The 21,630-nt window shown below is 37.4% G+C and overlaps 1 protein-coding gene across 1 annotated transcript in view; it reads right to left on the reverse strand.

Moving 5' to 3' along the window:
* Positions 1-6,164: 6,164 nt before the first annotated feature.
* LOC115210214 (probable purple acid phosphatase 20) overlaps positions 6,165-21,630 on the reverse strand; it is a 49,420-nt gene continuing 33,954 nt past the window's right edge. The window contains exons 2-3 of the mRNA XM_036501724.1: positions 13,989-15,256; positions 6,165-6,377 (exon numbers count right to left, since the gene is read on the reverse strand). Of these exons, the coding sequence (XP_036357617.1) occupies positions 6,199-6,377; positions 13,989-15,234 (1,425 nt within the window). The 5' untranslated portion in view covers positions 15,235-15,256 and the 3' untranslated portion in view covers positions 6,165-6,198. The remainder of the gene's footprint in view (positions 6,378-13,988; positions 15,257-21,630) is intronic.

Genomic DNA, 21,630 nt, shown 5'->3' on the forward strand with positions numbered 1-21,630 from the left:
GTGCTCACTCACTAATTCATCTTTGCTTCAATAGCAGTGACCAGCATATCATATCCTCCACTCTTGAATGATTATTCTTTTATTCTTTTACTTGTTTCAGTCATTTAACTGTGGCCATGCTGGAGCACTGCCTTAAAGGGTTTTAGTCCAAGAAATCGACCCCAAGATTTATTCTTTCTCATTCAGAGATTTATTATTGCTTGTTTACACTTTTTCGGGATCAGTGACTTTTCGTCACTGGAAAAAGGATATATATATTTGCATTGGGACCCCTTCGCATCAAAGACCAGTGATTGTTGTGTGCTGAGGACGGGTAAATACCCAGAAACCCGGGTCCATGTGTATCCCGTCAGGTCAACGATGGGAAGCATGTCTTCCCATTGCAAATACTGATAGGGCACAGAAAGTGTGTCAATAGCCAGCTGGAGATGTTCTCCTGGGGCTACAAGCTACAGTAGCGTCCACTCTTAGTGGCTAGCCACATTTAAGTGGCAAAAATACTTCATATATATATATATATATATACACACACATATATATGTATATATATATACACACACATGACCACGTGTGTATCGTTGGCGATTTTCTTTCTCTGTCTTCCCTTCCTTGGACCTTTCCTTTTTCTATGTTTCTGACGAAGACCAGGCTTCACCACTTTCTCTAAAGTCTTCCTTAGTTTTCTTCTCTTACACGCTTCATTTCCTTTGAACAAATGTTACATCTTTATACAGCTATCATCTTCCATAAGTAATCACAGTCCCATACAACTGCAATCATTTTTTGTACACCACACCAGACTGATTCCTTTAACTGGGGTGTGCTGAAAAGTTTCTGGTTTCAGGTAAAAGAAAATACCAGAGGATCAGTTAGTTATGATTTTATTCATATTCTGACAAGCATGTACCTGACTCATACACTCTTCACTTCCCAGACATTTGTACATTACTGCATATGCTTTATACACACTTTTGACAAGTTGTGGTGCACCTAAGCACTGTATACAATAATTTCATTATTATTATATTATTCCCCTCTCAGATTTACACACTTATTGCAGGGGGTCCTTCAGTTTTCTAAGACCTGCAAAAGAGCTCAGAAGGCTGGGGCTCCAGACAGGCCTTTTGCAATACCTTTAAAACAAAGAACTTTTCAGCACCCCTGTATGTTTAGTTTTTCTTCCAGCTCATTTGTGTTGGACATTGTAAGCATTGCTTGGTTAAGAGAAAAAAAAACATTCTAAAAAATCCACGTGATCTGAGTACTTTTTGGAAGATAAAAGTTAAATATTTTGCTACTGTTCTCATGAAAGGAAATTCATTTTGGTAACATGGTCGTTCCATTCTTTTGGACTATGAACAACAAACATGTACACATGCAAACCAGACACACTTGGGCCACAACCAACATCTTTCTATGGGAGGTAACTCTTATTCCTCTCTTAGTAACTATTGTAACTCTTCTTAACGTTTTCATTCCAGTTCTTTTTACTATCACCAAACCAATCATGACAATGGCACATGGCTCAGTGGTTAGAGCGTTGAGCTTACGATCGTGAGGTTGTGAGTTCGATTCTTGGACCGGGCTGTGTGTTGTGTTCTTGAGCAAAACACTTTATTTCATGTTGCTCCAGTTCACTCAACTGTAGAAATGAGTTGTGATGCCACTGGTGCCAAGCTGTATCAGCCTTTGCCTTTCCTTTGGATAACATCAGTGGTGTGGAGAGGGGAGGCTGGTATGCATGGGCAACTGCTGGTCTCCTATAAACAATCTTGCCCGGACTTGTGCCTCGGAGGGTAACTTTCTAGGTGCAATACCATGCTTCCAGCGTAAAAGAGGCTATGTACTTCTAGCCAGCACATCTGGTCAGAACATGAAGGGTTGTCAATACTGCTAAATGCAATAGTTGGAGTAAAACTATGAGTAACATTTTGACCAGTTATATACCATAATTTGTAATATACTGCTTGACGAATGTATATATATATATCATCATCATCATCTTTTAATGTCCATTGTCCATGCTGGCATGGACTGGACAGTTTGACCAGGGTTGATAAGCTGAGGGGCTGCACCACATTCCAGTTTGATTTGGCTCAGATTTTATGGCTGAATGCCCTTCCTAATGCCAACCACTCCGGGAGTGTAGTGGGTGTTTTTGCATGCCACTGGCATGGGTGCCAGTTGTGTGACACCAGCATCGGCCATGACTACGATTTCACTTGGCTTGATGGGTCTTCTTCTCAAGCACAGCATATTGCCAATGGTGTCGGCCACTGGCATTACCCACATTACCTATATATATATGATCGATCACTAGCCACTACACATTCTTTATTTTCTCTCCTTGTTTCTTTCTGTGTTCTTTTCTGTGGAAGAGCATAGGCTCGAAATGTTAGAGACTTTGCAATTCCTGAGCGTTATACTAATACATCTGTTTGTTGTCTACACCACCTGCCTTCGTCTTTTGTTTTTTTTGTGAATTCTCCCTATATATATATATATATGCTAAACAAGACAATAAAACAAGATTAATTCTTGACTTATTGAGATTATCTTCATTTTCAAAAAATGTAATCTGGTAATTGTGACTGACTCCAAATAATAACAGGAGCTAATTCCAAGTAGTCAACAGTTCTCTGAAATAAACATGACATCAAAGAAAAGTGGTCAGTTCCAGTTGCTACCAGATGTTTGAGGTATTTGCTTACCTTCCCTTAAAGCAAAGATAATTTCAGTTCTTTGCCCTTGCCATTCAACTTCATACCATTAGCATTTCTGTGTTATTCTCCTTAGCTCATTTTCATTTTAATTATGCAAATAATTCTAGGTCATAAATGGTCATAAATTCTAGGTCATAAAGTCGTGATAGGACAATCACTGTGCTGATGATGCCTTGTGGTAGAAACACATCCACAGTTGTCCTCTTGTGTCTAGAAAATAAATGTCTTTTGCTTAATAACATGTTAATTACAGAAAATTGTTGAACCATTGAGATTATCTCCCCTTCTCATTCAGAGCCAGTTGCAACTGCCATCAGGCATTCCTTTAACTTCTCTCAAAGTATATATAATTTCAATGAACCAAGAATTTATTTGTTATGATATTTGGAATGCCTTTCTTTTTTGCTGTTTATCTTGTCTGAATTCATGCTACTGGCCACTCAGACACATTCTCTTGTCACAATTTTGTTTTCCATACATACATACATACATACATACATACATACATACATACATATATATATATATATATATATATATATATATATATATATATATATATATATATATATAGAGAGAGAGAGAGAGAGAGAGAGAGAGAGAGAGAGATGATTCAAATATACAGATAAAATCCTTGGGTTTTATGTACAAGATATATATACATGTATGTATGTATATATATATATATATACATATATATAATATATATATATATACACACACTCTCCTCTCTCTTACTCTCTCTCTCTTTTTCTCTGCCAATGCACAAAACTCTCAGAACTTGAGAACCAGGAACTTTTCAGTACCCCTCAAATCAGGGCTTCTTTCAGTTTCCATCAACTAAATCCATTCACAAGGCTTTGGTTGGCCTGGGGTTCTAGTAGAAGGCACTTGCCGAAGGTGCCATGCTGTGGGGATGAACACATAACCATGTGATTTGAAGAGGGAAGCTCAGGAAGACACGGGGGGGAAATACTGAAGGCCAATCTCAAGATGCTAAGTCTTATGAACGAGGTGACAAAGGACCAAGGTATCTGGCATGTTACTGCACTCAAGGAGACCTGAGCACCAAGCAGAACTTATAACCTAAAACCACCTTGGTTATGCTTTTCTGTGAAGGGCTCTGCTCCACCCCCTCTTCCATCCTCTCTGCCCAAACAACCTTCCCCCCCCCTATATCCCATCCCCTAACACTCATTACCTCTCTATCACCTGAGAGAAGCATAAGCCTATACTATATCCCCATTACTTCCCCCACCTGCTGTCTCCACCAATCACCTCCTTTCTGCACCTTCTGTCTCCTGTGCTGTTCTCCATCCTTAACACCTTTCTTACCGGCTATCACCCTCAATACCTATTTATTTACTACCCACAAGGGGCTAAACACAGAGAGGACAAACAAGGACAGACAAACGGATTAAGTCGATTATATCGACCCCAGTGTGTAACTGGTACTTATTTAATCAACCTCGAAAGGATGAAAGGCAAAGTCGACTTCGGCAGAATTTGAACTCAGAACAAAATACAGCTACGCATTTCGCCCGGCGTGCTAACGTTTCTGCCAGCTCGCCGCCTTATATACCCTCAATACCCTCACATATCTACTGCAACCTCTGCCCCCTATATTTCTCTCCAACATTTGCAGCAGTCACCTCAGTCTTGCCCACCCAGTCCCAACCGCTGTATCACCTCACCTATTCTCACCCCCCCCCCCATTGTCACTGGAGGCCATGTCCTGACGCAACTTCACCATCATCTCTCTCGTTATTGCTCTCTTTATCTTAGTCTCTAACTCACTCTTCTTTTCTTTTCCAACTGGGGTATCTATGGATCTACTGCAAAACACATACCTCTGTCCCTCTATACCTTAATCTCTCAACTGGCACAAAGCCACATCCCCTCAAAACTAGCCCAACCTCCCAGTTGTGGGGTTTTGTCTTGCAAGGTTTGTTGCCTTGTGAATGAAATTATAGAATATCAATGTTCTCGGGTAAGCATCAATCGGCAGGCGTCGCCTGTTGCCCTCATTTATCATCATTTTCATTTGTCATTTCATATAACATTATGTCTATGCCCAGGCCGTACCTTCCCTTTATGCCTAATATAATGAATGAATAAAAGGTACTTGGTGACCCTGTCGGTTTGGTGACCCTGTTGGTGCTGGTGCCACATAAAAAGCACTCAGTACACTCTGTAAAGTGGTTGGCATTTGGAAGGACATCCAGCTGTAGAAACAATGTCAAAACAGAAAATGAAACCTGATGTAGCTCCCAGCCTTACCAACACTTTTCAATCCATCCAACCCATGCCAGCATGGAAAACAGACGTCATATGATGATGATGATACACACACACACACATACATATATATATCATTTGATGTAAACTGCATATAAAATAAGTTTCTTGCTATGAAGACATGTGATTCAACAGGTTTTACATGCTTTTTGTTTCCAATGATATTTATCTCTCACTGGATGGAGTACGTTTTTGTTGGTCTTACCTTAATGGAACCCTAAACTATATTCATACATACATACATACACACACACCACACACACACACACACACACACACACACACACATAAATGGAAAACACTCCCTTCAATCATGAATGACCAAAGGATTGCACCATGGGATTCCCTTCTGAGGCACAAGTCTGGACAAAGTTGTTTATGGAAGACCAGCAGTCACCCACGCATACCAGCCTCCCTTCTCCACACCACCAATGTTATCCAAGGGAAAGACAAAGGCCAATTCAGCTTGGCTTTTGCCTTTCACAATTCATTTCTACAGCTAAGTGAACAAGAACAACAGGAAATAAAGTGTTTTGCCCAAGAACACTAGTCACAGCCCAGTCCAGGAATCAAACTCACTACTTCATGATTGGGAGCTCAAAGCTCTAACCACTGAGCCAAGCCCCTTCACTCTCTCTCTCTCTCTCTCTCTCCTCTCTCTCTCTCTGTATATATGTGTGTATATATATATATATATATATATATATATATATATATATATATATATATATATATATATATAATATATAAATATATGCATAGATATATGTACATACCTACATCTATATGTATATATACATGCATATGTGGGTACAGGACATCAAAAAAAAAACGTTGAACACAATGAGAAATGAAAACACAAAAACAAAAACATGGAAACGAACTTTTTTTTCAAACAACAAAAAATCAAAGTACAAGACATACAACACAAGGAATATTCCCCTTCTTCAGTTGTCCCTGTTTCGTCTACTCCGCGTTTCGAAGACACACACACACACATATTTATATGTATATATATGTACACATACATACCTGCATACATACATACATACATACATACATACATACATACATACATACATACATACATACATACATACATACATGCATATGTTTACTTGTAACAATGAAGGACAGTTAAAACAATAAATAAAGAGATATTTTAATCTACAATTCTTCAAGTTCGTGTCAGACGGAATTCGTCCACCACGGCACTATCTTTACTTCTTATGTACTGAAAATGAAGAGCTTTGGGGAAAACTTCCATGATAACATGTCCAGTGTCTTTGCCTTTAACGTAGAAAGCTCTCCATTTGGCTTTATTGTAGAAAGATTCATCATTTGGCTCAGGGTTACCTGGAAATAAAACAAATAAATTATCATGAGGCTGGCTTGGTGTTATATTTCGGTCAGAGGAAACAAATAAGATCTCAAGCAAAAACATAAATAATAAACTTAAAAATAAAATCATTATAATTATAGAAAAGATGATTTAATTTTCATTGAAATCTAATAACTGTTACGGAAATGTACTTGCATAGGAAGTGACCTGATCTGAGATCGTGTGCTGGAACGAAAACAATTGCAGTGTGGAAGGTGTTTATAAGCCATTTAAGAAACACAAAAACCGTTCGATTCACTTCAACATTTAAATTTAATTTACCAAAATATTTTCGTCACTTTGAGACTGCGACCTGTTCATTGACAAAAATCCATGATGCAGCACGGAATTTTGTCAGTGAACAGGTCGCGGTCTCAAAGTGACGAAAATATTTTGGTAAATTAAACTTAAATGTTGGAGTGAATCTAACGGTTTTTGTGTGTTTCTTAAATGGCTTCTAAACACCTTCAACGCTGCAATTGTTCTAATAACTGTCATTGACAGAAATATGTTTGTGCACACACATACACACTTACACATACTTACACACACGCACACAGACACAGAGACACACATACACATGCACATATACTATACATTGCATGTGGCTAAGTTCATGGAGTACTGGACAAGCAGAACGGCAAGATGGCTAAGGAATCTAGGAACATCGAGAAAGTTACTCATTCTGCTAGAAACAGTAACCAAAACCTTGCCAAAATCTCACTAAAATCAAGCCTATGTTTGTATATATGTACATGCAGTTGTGTATGTGTGTGTGTGTGTGTGTGTGTGTGTGTGTGTTGTGTGTGTGTGTGTGCATGTGCTTTTGAGTGAACGAATTATTGATTTTGTGTGTCTTCATTAACTCTGTCTGAACAAAAATGGTGATGTTGCTTAGGTGCTTCTGTAAAACAAAAGTCCCATTGTTCGGCAGCTTCGTTAGTTTCAATGAGTGATGACCATTGGAATGAAAAGTATATTGCTTGGAAAATAAGTAAAACTTGGCAATGGGAAGAGCATTCAGCCATAGGAAATCAGCTTCAATAAGACTCCTCTGATCCATGCAAGCATAGACAAATGGACATAAAAACAATGATGCATACATATATATATATATATTCTTTTATTCTTTTACTTACTTCAGTCATTTGACAGTGGCCATGCTGGAGCACCGCCTTTAGTCGAGCAAATCGACCCCAGGACTTATTCTTTGGAAGCCTAGTACTTATTCTATCAGTCTCTTTTGCTGAACTGCTAAGTTACAGGGATGTAAACACATCAGCATCGGTTGTCAAGCGATGTTGTGGGGACAAACACAGATACACAAATGTATACACACACATACATATATATATATATGCATATATACAACAGGCTTCTTTCAGTTTCCGTCTACCAAATCCACTCACAAGGCTTTAGTCAGCCCGAGCGTATAGTAGAAGATACTTGACGAAAGTGCCATGCAGTGGGACTGAACCCGGAACCATGTGGTTGGTAAGCAAGCTACTTACCACACAGCCACTCCTACGTCTACGCCTATATATATAAATATATATATATTCTTTTATTCTTTTATGTGTTTCAGTCATTTGATTGCAGCCATGCTGGAGCACCACCTTCAAGGATTCTTTTTAGTTGAAGAAATCAACCTCAGAACTTATTTTTTGTATGCCTAGTATTTATTCTATTGGTCTCTTTTGCCAAACTGCTAAGTTATGGGGACATAAACACACCAACATCAGTTGTCAAGCAATGGTGGGGAGGCAAACACTGCCACAAAGACACACACACACATAAATATATATACACACACACATATGTATATATATATACAATTACAGCCAACGAATCTACTCAACGCCTTGGCGATTGTTGCCTCCCAGATATTTGGAGCAATGGAACAGGAGAGGAGTGTGGTCTTGAGCTAGTCTCAAAAACGGAACTTTGATGTTTTGTATGTTCTGGTGCTGGAGACACACATGTATATATATGATGTATATTATAAATAAAATATTATATATGCATGTATGAATGCATGTGTGTGTGTGTGTGTGTGCGCGCACACACATAATTACATATTATCATCATCATCATCATCATTTAACATGTCTTTCATACTGGCATGGGTTTGACGATTCAGCAGGATCCAATGAGTCAGAAGATTGCATCAAGCTCCAATGTCTGCTTTGGAGTGGTTTCCATGTCTGGATGCTCTTCCTAAGACCGATTATGTAACAGAGTCTACCAGGTGTGTATGTGTGTGTATGCGTTTGTTTTTTGGGGTTTTTTTCTAGCTTGGAGCTGGAAAGACCATAGATCAAACGGGTACTCAGAATACATGTTGGGAAGAGTAGCAGTGCTTATTTGAAGCAGAGGACCTTACAGAGTGGTCATCTGTTTCCTATTCATACATGATTTGAGGAAGACATGCAGCAAAACAGGAAGCCAAAAGTGATTTGGTAAGAACTACAAATGTAGAAGTCCAGGCAGTACATTAGGCACTTAGAGGGTCACCAGGACGCACAAACTCACAGACTAACAGGCATCTGCCGCTATATATGCACACACACACACACACACACACACATATATATATATATATATATGTAAATACATGCATATGCATGTATACAGACACATACAAACATAGACACGTGGGTGAAGAAGTTGCTTGAGTTGACGTGGGTGAAAAATGACCCAAAAATGAACTCAGATGCATCCAGGAAACGAATAGCAACAGAAATGGAAAATGTGTGTCTGGAAATATGGACAAACAAAGATAAACTACACTGGATGCAAATAAACGTAGATATGTTCACATTCGTAGAGGCAGAAATGAATATGCAAATATATGTGTGTGTGTGTGTGTGTGTGTGTGTGTGTGTGCGTGTGTGTGTGTGTGTGTATATATATATCCAAACAGATGCATACACATACACTCACACAAGCATGCACACATGCACATACACTTACTTTAAACTTACAAATCAAATACGTATATATATATATATACACACACACACACCACACACACACACACACACACACACACACACACACACATATATATAAATTAAAACAAGGATATAAAATCCTCTTAAAGGGATGGTGTGTATGTATATGTAGATACACAAATACAAATACACACATAAACAAGTGCATGCACACACGCACACACACACACTCACAAATATATGCATGTGTGTATGTATATACATATATATTCGTATAGACAGACAGACAGACAGACAGACAGATAGATAGATAGACTGAGAGAGAGACAGACACAGACAAATAGAATACAAAGTAGAAAAGCATAAATTTTACACACACACACAATACACATGCACATACTTATATATACATACATACATACATACATACACACATACATACATATATATACACACACACACACACACACACACATACATAAATACATTACATATGTACAAACAAATATAGTTACATAGGTAAAGTAGAAAAACAGTTGTGGGCATAAGTATTTAAAAAGGTCAATACATAGGAATGCTTCTGAGAGTATTGGTGAAATGTCAGGAGAAGAAGATAGAGACATAGAACAAGAAATATAGGGTATAGGGGTGGCTGGAATTAATAAAATTAAAATTAAAAACAAAAGAAAAAAGAAGAGAGTAATTGTGATCAGAAAAAAATAAAGAACTCGTTAAAGGAAATGGGTTGACACAATAAAAATATAATTAAATTCTTCTCAAAAACAATAAAAAAAATAATGAATAAAGGTATTCAAAAATTGGTATTTTTAGGTAAAGATGAAAATTGGGTGACTAGAAAGTGAGGTACAAATGAAAAGAAGGGAAAAAGGTTAAATTGTTTTGAATGAGGTGAGAGCAAGGCTGGTTTTAAGCCAATCAAATATATTTGTCTAAATTTGACCCAGCACCAAGAGAGGGCCCTGCACACATGCTGAAGTGGGGGATGCTAACTTGGATTTTTAGTATATTATTATGGCTAAAGGTGGAGCCTGAAGTCCTCAATGCTTTTTGGTTGGGACTGGCATACCACACAAAGCATAAAACATCAATGTTCAGCTTTTGTAGAGTAGAGGGCTCCATTGACAATTCTGTAATTAGGCCCCGCACTCCCTAGTGCTGGCCCTGCTTGGCAATTCATTTACCTTGTGGAATAATGGTAGTGAGGAATTAAAAGATGTTCCCTTTTGTTTCTACATTTTAGTTGATATACACTGCCTTTATTTCAACTAGTTTTTAAAATAACTTGTGGCAATCGTTGGCCTGTGGCCATGCTTGAGCATTGCCTTGAAGGGTTTTAGTCAAACAAATCAACCCCAGTATTTATTTTTATAGGATAAGTCTGGTGCTTATCCTATAAGTCTCTTTTGCTGAACTTCTAAGACACAGGGGAGTAAACAAGCCAACATCAGTTGTCAATCATGAGTGAGGGCACAAACACAGACAAAAACACAAACCCACACAGATGGGATTCCACACAGTTTCCATCTGCCAAATTTTCTCACAAGATACAATGGGATTGAACACAAAACTACACAGTTGTGATGCAAGTTTCTTAACCACACAACCAGAATTTAGTAAAATAATTTTGTTGCTGGTGTTTGAAACATAAATCAACCTGAAATTTTGATGGAAAGCTTTTATGTATATCACTTTACACTTTAGCATTTGAATTGGCCATATTATAAAGATGTTTATTCACTTGACCGGTTTCACTTTTTTAGAAAAAGATTGTCAAAAGTAAAATGTAAAGCTTTGTATAAGCTTTGTTGTTTTAAGTCCTGGTTCTCACAAAAGTATTAAAATACAGTTATATATTCTTTGATAATAATAAGAAAGTGTTAAAAAAAAGTTTACAAGAAAGTATTTAAGAAAGTATTCAGAACGGGACTACAAAAAGTATTATGAGTTCAATAAAAATCATGTTTGTTTGGTAGTATACACAGAAGGAGATATATTTCAGAATTGCTACCCAATTAACTAAACCCCAGTTTATATGTGTGTGTGTGTGTAATCCTAGAGGTTACTGTTTTAGTTCTTATCGGTTCTCAATGCTGGCTAGCCATGGTGAGTGTTGATGAAACTCGAGTTAGTTAAAATTTACTAAACTCGGTTAATCCACACTTGGTAAATCTGAATGTAAATAACAGAATAATGCAACTTGGATGAGCAACTCTCCATTCTCCTGGTCTTCGTTAATTTCATTATATATATATATAAAAAATGTGTGTGTGTGTGTCTATGTTTTTGATTGCCTCCAACACTGCTTGACAACTAACATTGGTTTGTTTACATACTAGTAACTTAGCAAAAGAGACTGATAAAATAAGTACCGGGCTTTAAAAAAAGACCTTCATGGCAGTGCCCCAGCATGGCCACAGACCAATGACTGAAACAAGTAAAACTATAAAAAATAAGACTGATTTGAAGATTAGTGTAGGATTAAGTGAGTAAAAAAATAAGTGAGCTGTTAAAGAGATGAAGTAATACCAATGAATGTATGTACAGGTTAATAATACCTGAAAGTTTCATTTTGTTGGTAAGAATGGGAGTAAATCAGACAAAGAGAATTAGTCAAGTGGAGCACAAAATAGAATTTAAAGGAACAATCAAAGAGACTTTTAATCATCTTTACTCTACTTTTTCTTGCCTCTCTTTGTAATAGATTACGTTTGCTTTCAAATCTTCTTCATACATTATCTGAGGATAAGCCTTTTCATTTAACCATTGCAACAGAGTTTATTATGGAATAGCTCTTTCTACGATAGTCATAAGGCATGAAATTTTGGGAGGAGATGGCTAGTCAGTTACATCAACCCTAGAACTCAACTGGTACATATTTTATCCACCCCAAAGGGATGAAAAGCAAAGTCAACCTTGCAAAATTTGGACTCAGGCCATAAAACTGGAAGAAATGCCACTAAGCATTATTTTCTGATGTGCTAACAATTCTGCCAGCTTTCTGTCTTCTATGATGATGTTATGAAACAATTATTAATAGTATGTTTCAACCCTTTGCCTGCACTGTGTATCACATGCAATACACAGGACATATTTCCCTGATGCCCATGCATCCTATATGATACAAATCTCCCATTTCTTTTTTCAACCATCAGAGTAACTTGCAATTCCATCACATGCCAGAGGGAGAAACTAGAAGTAGTTAATAGCTTCTGCTACCTAAGTGACCAAGTCTGTAGTGGAGGCAGTCGCTCTGAGAGTGTAGGGGTTAGAATAAGAATAGCCTGGGCAAAGTTTGGGGAGCTCCTACCTCTGCTAGCAATTAAAGGCCTCTCACTCAGGATGAAAGGTAGTATGAAGTTCCATGCTACACAGCAGTGAAACATGGGCCATGACTGCTGAGGACATGAGTAGGCTTGAAAGAAATGAAGCTAGTGTGATCCACTGGATGTGTAATATCAGTGTGCATACATGACAGAGTGCAAGTACCCTTAGAGAAAAGTTGGGTGTGAGAAGCTAGAAATGTGGTATGCAAGAGAGACAACTGTGCTGGTATGGTCACGTGCTACATATGGATGAGGTCAGCTGTGTGAGGAAGTGCATGTCCGGCCCAGTGAAGAGTACCCCATATGCGTCGAGCGATATGGTATACTTGAGAAGACCTGTTGAGTCAATTAAAACCAATATCGTAACTGCGGCCAGTGCCTCCTGACTGGCTCCTGTGCCTGTGGCATGTAAAAAGCACCATCCGAATGTGGCAGATGCCAGTACCCCCTCACTGGCCCCCATACTGGTAGCACATAAAAAGCACTATCCAAACATGACCAATGCCAGGCCCGCTTGACTGGCACCAGTGCAGGTGGCACGTAAAAAGCACCCACTACACTCTTTGAGTGGTTGGCATTAGGAAGGTCATCCAGCTGTAAAAACATTGCCAGATCAGATTGGAGCCTGGTGCAGCCTTCTGGCTCTCCAGACTGCAGTCAAACCGTCCAACCCATGCTAGCATGGAAAATAGATGTTAAACGATGATGAGGATGATGATAAAGAATGAGTGTTCATACTAGGTTTGGTGGTAAGCAATGAGTGAAGGAATGCTAAATACACATGCCTAGGTAGAGAGAGGAGGAGGAGGAGGAGGCAATACTTATGGAAGCAGTTATACAAATGAAAAATTTGTTTTGATTTTATAATTTTTGAAGTAATAAATACTTTTCTTTTGAAAATTAGTAATCGTTTCATCATTTTGTAGAAGCACCAAGAAAGTTAATAAAAATCAAATTACAGTTAATGTATATATGCCATATATGCATATACATGCATATATATGTATGCCATATATATATATATATATATATATATATATATATATATATATATATATATATATATATACACAACGGGCTTCCACACAGTTTTTATCAACAAAATTCATTCACAACATATTAGTCGGCCCAGGGCCAAAGTGAGGTTTAACCCAAAACTATATAGTTGCAACAAAACCAACTTCTTAGTCGCATACCCAGTCCACACACACACACACAATATGGCTCTCAAATCATAAATAATTCCTTTATATAAATCGAAGCATTATAAAGAGTTTTACTTTCTTACCTCCAGCTCCATTAATTAAATGTACCGGTGCCTTTGGATTATGGTAATTCCAGCTACTAACCACATTGTTTGCAACAGGATAACTTCTTTCATAATGGTGTACATGACCACTCACATAAACATCAACATTTTTTTGTACTAGAAGATTTTCCAATGCAGCTCTGAGCTTTGTAGAGAGAGATTTGCAACTTATATTTGCATTGTGCGAGCTACAATACAAAGGCCGATGTGCAAGGGCAATAACCCAGGGTACTTTGTCTCTGTTTAAATTCGCTTTGTTCAGATCATTTTCGAGCCACTGATATTGTATTGAACTTTGGTTTACGTCATGCTCAGTGGAAAACATACTGAAGTGAACACCCATATAATCAAAGGAATACCAGAATGGAGAGTCAGAGTCGCTTTCCAAGTAGGGCATCCGAAACCAGTTTAGATAAGCACCAAAGTTAAACTGAACTTCATGGTTTCCTGGTAAAACCATATATGGAATTCTACTCGTTATTCTTTTTATTTTATTCATATATTCTGTCCATATATACGAATTGTTTCCTTCTCGTTTGCTGAAATTGTCTGCATAGCTGATGTCGCCAATATGTATAAGAATCTTCATTTCTAAAGAACGGGTAAAATTCCAAATCGATTCAATTGTTTCATCGCTATTTGTGACACCAAGGTCACCAACAATTCCAATCAAATTACGCTTCTCTGATTTGCTATTTACACTGCTAATGTATGAATTTTCAGACTTTGAGACTGTGCAACTATTTACTTCTTTTGGAGTTTGCATATTTGGTTTTTGTAAACTAAAACTTTGAATTGTGCTCCAGCCATAAGCAGGATCACCACAGACGTAGTAAACAATATCGTATATATTTTCAAATCTCTCTAATTTTAACACAGCTCTATTTAATGTTAACTGAAACATTCCAGCCGTATATGTGTATGATTTCCCTTGTACTTTACTGGGTGTTTCAGAATGAATATTGCCATAGAGACATGCTGGAGTGAATGAATTATTTATGAAAGGAACAGGAGTCAGCCATATTGCAATCATTTCGTTGTGCCCTTTTAGTGCTAAGTGCAATCCTTGAACTGGTTCTGAACTTAAAATAATTGGTTCTTTCAAAGGATTAACAACTTTAGGTGACATGTCTGCAAATATTCTGTTTAATTCCTCGTTATCAGAAACAAATGTGGTACAACACACAGACCAAAATAAGCTTAAAATGCCAAGTGATAATAACATTTTTCTATAACTGACTTCCAATCTTGAAAATAAAGGAAAAACATAGAATTAGACATCTATACATAATGGGCAATACAAAAATATTTATTCATTTCTAATCCAAAACAAATATTTAAATTTTAGTAGTAATAATATGTGCTGAAAATTATTCTTTCAATTGTTACAATTATATGTGAAATAAATTCAATATTTTTATTTCAAGATTATATATATTTTGCAATTAAATTTCTGGTCTGCCAAATAGGTGTACACATGTGATTTATAAAGAAATACAAGTCTCAAATTAAGCAAATGTTCAAAAGCTACAGCCAACCTTTCAGCCTATGGTTATTTATACCTGTTATATTTCTCTTTACATTAAATACAGCATGGAATCTAAAAATCAAAAATACCAAAGTTCTCAAGGCAGTTCACAGCCCAACACGTCAAGTCCACAGTCCCCTGTACAGTTCAGATGGCCAGGGGCTTCTCACAGACACAGCATCCATCCTCAACCACAGGTATGAATACTTTCAGGCCCTCTTCAGTACAAACTGAAATGTCCAAGGAAACGCAGTCTTCCACATCCAACAGCAACCAGTCCGAATGGAACTAGATGAGCCTCCAACCCTGGAAGAGACCACAGTTGCCACAGGCCAGCTGAAGAGTAGAAAGGCAGTAGGAGTCGATGGCATACCACCCAGAGATATGGAAGCATGGGGGTCCTGCCCTACATGCTAAACTCCATAAGCTCCTCGCTGCATCCTGGGAACAAGGTAAGCTTCCACAAGATTTTGGTGATGCTGTCATCATTACCCTGTACAAAAACAAAGGAGAAAAGTCAAACTGCTCAAACTACCAGGGGCTCATCCTGCTTTCCACTGTAGGAAAAGTTCTAGCAAGATTACTCCTCAACAGACTTGTTCTGTCCATTGCTGAAAATCGTCTTCCAGAAAGCTAATGTGGATTCAGAGCCAATAGGGGGACAACAGATTTGATTTTCGTTCTCAGGCAGCTCTAAGAGAAGTGCCAGGAGCAAAACAAACTATTTTATGTAACATTTGTTGATCTGACGAAAGTGTTCAACACTGTGAGAAGGAAATGTCTGTGGCAGATCCTAAACTGACTTGGTTGTCCCCCAAAATTCCTAACCATGATCATTCAGGACAAGTCCACCTGAATAGGGGAATATCAGAACCATTCCCCATCAACAACAGCATGAAGCAGGGCTGAGTCCTGGTGCCAACTCTCTTCAGCATCTGCTCAAGATGACATCTACATCAAGTATCATCTGGATGGCAGTCTTTTCAACATCCAGCACCTACAAGCTCATACCAATATCCATGAACAACTGACTCAGGACCTCCTCTTTTCAGGTGATGCTGCTCTTGTCACACACACAGAAAGAGCCCTGCAGCGCATCACATCCTGCTTTGCAGAGGCCATCCAACTCTTTGGGCTGAAAGTAAGTTTGGAAAAAACTGAAGTCCTACACCAACCAGCTCCTCACGAAGAGTATAGCCCGCCTCACATCACCCTTGCCAAAACAGAACTGGAGTCAGTACAGCAGTTCACTTATTTTGGCTGTACCATCTGATCAGATGCAAGTATCAACAAAGAAATTGACAACAAACTTGCAAAGGCAAAGAAAGCATTTGGCAGACTGTACAAGTATGTGTGGAACAACAAGCATCTTAAGATCAGCACAAAAGTCAGTGTCTACAGGGCCATCATACTCACGACACTCCTATATGGCTTAGAGTCCAAGGTCCCCTACTGCTATCATCTCAAGCTCCTTGAATGTTTTCACCAACGCTGCCTTCATATCATGCTTAAAATTTAATGGAGTAACTACATCACCAACACTGAGGTCCTAGAGTGAGTAAAGGTCACCAGCCTGAAAACCATTTTACTTGAGATATGACTGCATTGGACAGGGTATGTTGACAGATTGAAAGACCATCACCTACCCAAGATCATCGTGTATGGTGAGCTCACCACTGGCCACCAGAAAAAAGGGAGCACCAAAGAAGAGTTACAAGGACTGCCTGAAGCAGTCCCTTAGTGTTTTTGACATTGATTATCGTGAGTGGGCCACTCTAACAGCTGACTGTGTCACTTGGTGCCCTACCATCAGTTAAGTCATTTCCTCCTTTGGGATCTCTCACAGTTCCTCCCTTGAAGACAAACATCAGAGGCGTAAAAATAATGCAGCTGCATCATTAGACCCTGAACAACCATAAGAAGGCAATCACTGCAATCCCACATCAGCCTTATCAGCCACAAATGAGTATGCAGACAACATGGACAACATCCTTCCTAATCTTTGTCAGCAAAGCGATGCCAAGACAAGAAGATATATACATACACACACCTTGAGTTTGGGGAAAACAGAATGGATAATGGAGTAATGGAAAGATCAGTTTTTTTATTGCTGCTCATTGGTTTATGTTAAGCTCTGCTGCTCTGTCATTCCACAGTAATACTGCATATGTTTCGAAAATAGACTTTGGTACTAAATATTTAGTTTCCATCTGGTCAAAGAACCTCAATAAATTCCATCTGAACCACACAAACATGGAAAAGTAGATGATAAATGATGATGACAACAACAACAACAAACTGCCACCAAAAGTCAAAATATATTCTCTATGTGAGCCTGTGAGGAAGTTTTTAATTGGTTGTTCAATCTGCAAGAAATAGCAGCCAAATATCTCTCAAATACCACTATACCATCTTCAAAAATGAAGCATACATTAGATAATATTATCCTAGATACTCTGTACACTACATCTGATATTAATGATGGAGTGGTTTCAGTCGAGATGCCTTTGATGATAAGTCTGTCCAATTATCATATAATGTTGGATAAGAAATGATCTGTTTGAGATATCTTAAACATTCTAAGCCATTATTTTATCAGCATAATGGAGATGGATAAGAGATAAGAATCACAAAACTAATTTTTGTTACCTCATGCCGTGTTACTAAGAACATGATTCCATTCTACAGTAAGACTTTATGAAATAGACTTCAGTGTATTGAAATGTTATGTGTGTTGGGGAGCCCAAAAGACAAAGAAGCATGAAGATGAAGCAAAAGAACAACAAACAAGGTGTATTAGGTTTGCTATCAGGAAAATTGGGAGAAGTCAATGACATTTCAAGCCTACACTCTTCTACAGAAAGGATAAATGAAGAGAGAAAAAAATCAAACATATCTGAACGAAATAGTCAGGACATTTCAATGATTTTGTCGTGAACAAGGCTTGAGGCCACTGTAGTGTAAAAAACTACAAATAAGGCAAAGAAGGGGCCAATAAATTCAAAATATGTCAACTAACAGAAAGCTTAAAAGAGTGAATATCATAGACCGGATGAAAACAAGACAATGTTAATGAGCTCCAGAGAGCAGCAGTTTGAAGAAAAAAGATATTAAAATAAAAGAGCCTATAACTAAACAGGAAACTCAAAAGAGAAATGATGCACATTTAAAGGTCTTGACAGAGGGTACAAAACCAGAGAGTTCATCAGAGCAATGACCATGGATATACTTAGAGAAAAGACACTATAAAGATATATTTTAACAATGAGCCAAAGACTCCAACTTAATAGAATATCATTTTGATTCTCAAAATTCAGAATATTCACTTAAAACCTTATCAACTTTTCTGATCAGATGGTATCCATCATTTTTATTCCAAAATGAAAGGAAGATTTGCAAATACAAAAATTTCAACGTGTGAGTTGATTTAAAACTGAAAATTTCAAAAAAGTTCATGAAACTAAACTACTTTAATGCAAAAATAAGGTTTTGTGTCTTGTTTGCATGATTCTTGATGTGAAATCATGTGTTGAAAACGATTTTGTATCTTAAGAAGGTTATTTTGCCTGTAATAAACATACATATTAGTCCTGTTTCACATACTTTATCATTATTAATCAACAAGTTAACCATTATATCAATTAACTAATTAATTGTTTCAGTAATTGTTCAGTCAGTTAATCAATCAGCTAAGTTTATCAGAGTCCTTTTGTTGCTGTCGGCAACTTTATCAATGATATACTCTGAGTGGGCCTGAAGTAGTGGGGCTTATCATCAATGAGGTCACAAATGTATGACAAAAGAACTCTCAGGAACCTCACTGATTGCGTGAGTGACCAAATAATTAATAAAATAATGTTAGGTGATTGATTGAGTGACCAAATAATCAATAAAATAATCTGTTATGTGATTGGTTAACTGGTTGACTGATTGAATGTTCATCCATAGAATGGAGCTAGTCAATTATTTTGACCCCAGTGAGAGATGGGTCTAGTCAATTACTTTGAGCCCAGTGATCCCCAGCAGAAAGGTGACTGTGTAAACTTTATCAATTGTACAAAGACACAGTTACTGCTCATATCAAGGAAACAGTTTTATAAATATCTTACTCTCTGTGATTATCGACAAAACACATTTAAAACCCTCAAATTAGTAGCAAATGCCTGATAATCTCTCTTGGTGTACCTACATCTACAGCATTGCTTGAACTACATTTCAAAAATTAGCTTTCTGTTTCAGTACCATAAAATGCTTTAGCTCTGGTTAGTGCTGAGCTTCTGCAAAGCTTAAGAAAGACTCACAAATGGAGAACTATTTTTATATTTAGGATTGTGCTATTATACATTTCAAATAGCCTGGAGCACATCCAAAAGTAAGCTATTTAACTGATTGGCAAAGACTCAATAACATAATACAACTTCTGATTTACTGGGTTTAATCTTACCCTGAGTAGTAGCATCTGTCAAGGTCCCAGCTATTAAGTAATTAGCATATTAGGGCTTGCCAGCCTATGCATATGAAAACTGGATCCAATACATTCTACAGAAAGGTCTAAGGTGTTACACAGTGGAATTGAACCTGAAACCATGTGACTGTAAGTTAACATCTCAACCACACAGCCAGACCCATGTATATCTTTTCTATAAAATTTAATCATGTTGTTGTGTAAGCACAAAATATTTGAAAATGTTTTATTCAGCAATTCAAATCTTCTGCCACTACTGTTGTTATTTTTTATTTGACTGTCAAGCCAGCACTTATGACCTGTAGGTTGATATTATATTTAAAACATAACTCACACATACACGCAAGCAAAATTTCCCATTCCATAACATTCTCCACACTTTAAAGATACTAAACTGAAAGAGGATGCACAACATGTCCTCCATTAAATCTAACAATTGCTTAATGTGGTTGGCATCCGTTAACAGATCACTTTCAAAAAAGAATCTGTTCCCTCGTGGAAACACTTCCACCAGAGATCACGCAACCAAGTTTTGTTTCTCCATATGCTGTGAGTCTTGTGAAAAGAAAGAATCTCCCATATAATGTGCTGTTAGTTGCTGTTGATAAAAGCGTTCTCACTAAGTGTAAGGCTCCCAGAAGAATTACCTTCCACTTGCAGTTGGCTGGGAAGTTTTTCTGTTCCAGGTCTTTTATTTTTTTATATTGTTGTAGCTTCACTTTCTGACACAAGACAGTGCCATTTGCTGGCACTGTAGAAACCAAACAGATTTGCTGCTCTGATAATGCTACAGCTTCTTGTATTATACTGCTTGTTTTAAAGAATGCTTTCCATTCCTGAATATTAGCAATAACTAGTGATAGCTGTAATGGCAGCAATAGCTGTTGTAAAAGTTTAATAAAAGCCATGTCTCGTGGATCCATCAAAAAGTCAAATAAATCATGTAAATAAATTGTGTAAAGCAAGAAATACTTCCAAAAGTTTTGAACAATAATTCTGCCATCAATCCAGTTGTAATTTTTCTTTATTTGACTGGGGTTATGTATATATGTAACATGGCTGTTATATTTAGAATGTCACACACATATACACAAAACAACTTTCACCTTTCACAACACATTTCTTCTATTTTTACTGTCATAACCTTACTTAGAGCTGTTCCTTCTAAAATTGATCTGATGGCCTTGACACTGGCAAGCACAGTCAGAGGAATCCAGCTGTCCTACTCACCACAAGTATTGTCTTACATGGTGTAAAATAACACATGATAAGGACTTGATTTATATAGCAAGTGTGGCCCATCCGGTTTCAGAGCAAATGAAAACAAAACATTCTCTAATTATTAGATTTTGTTACTCTCATTTAACACTATCCTGCGCCTCAAAATTTCAATGTCTTCATCAGAAGTGAAAACAAGCAAGAACAACTAAAGTGTCTTGAGGCAAAAATTTACAGGAGAAATGGGATACGAAATAAGTGATGTTCTTTAGAAGCATTAGTAATATAAGTGAAATGGTTTCAGCGGCTAATAGTAATTGTATTATAGACTTGATTCACAAAGAACTCACCACCGTACCCATTACATTATTGAATATATTTATCTTTTATCATTTATATGTGCAACGAAA

The sequence above is a fragment of the Octopus sinensis genome, linkage group LG4, assembly GCF_006345805.1.
Source record: "Octopus sinensis linkage group LG4, ASM634580v1, whole genome shotgun sequence".
In the NCBI taxonomy this organism is placed as follows: Eukaryota; Metazoa; Mollusca; class Cephalopoda; order Octopoda; family Octopodidae; genus Octopus; species Octopus sinensis.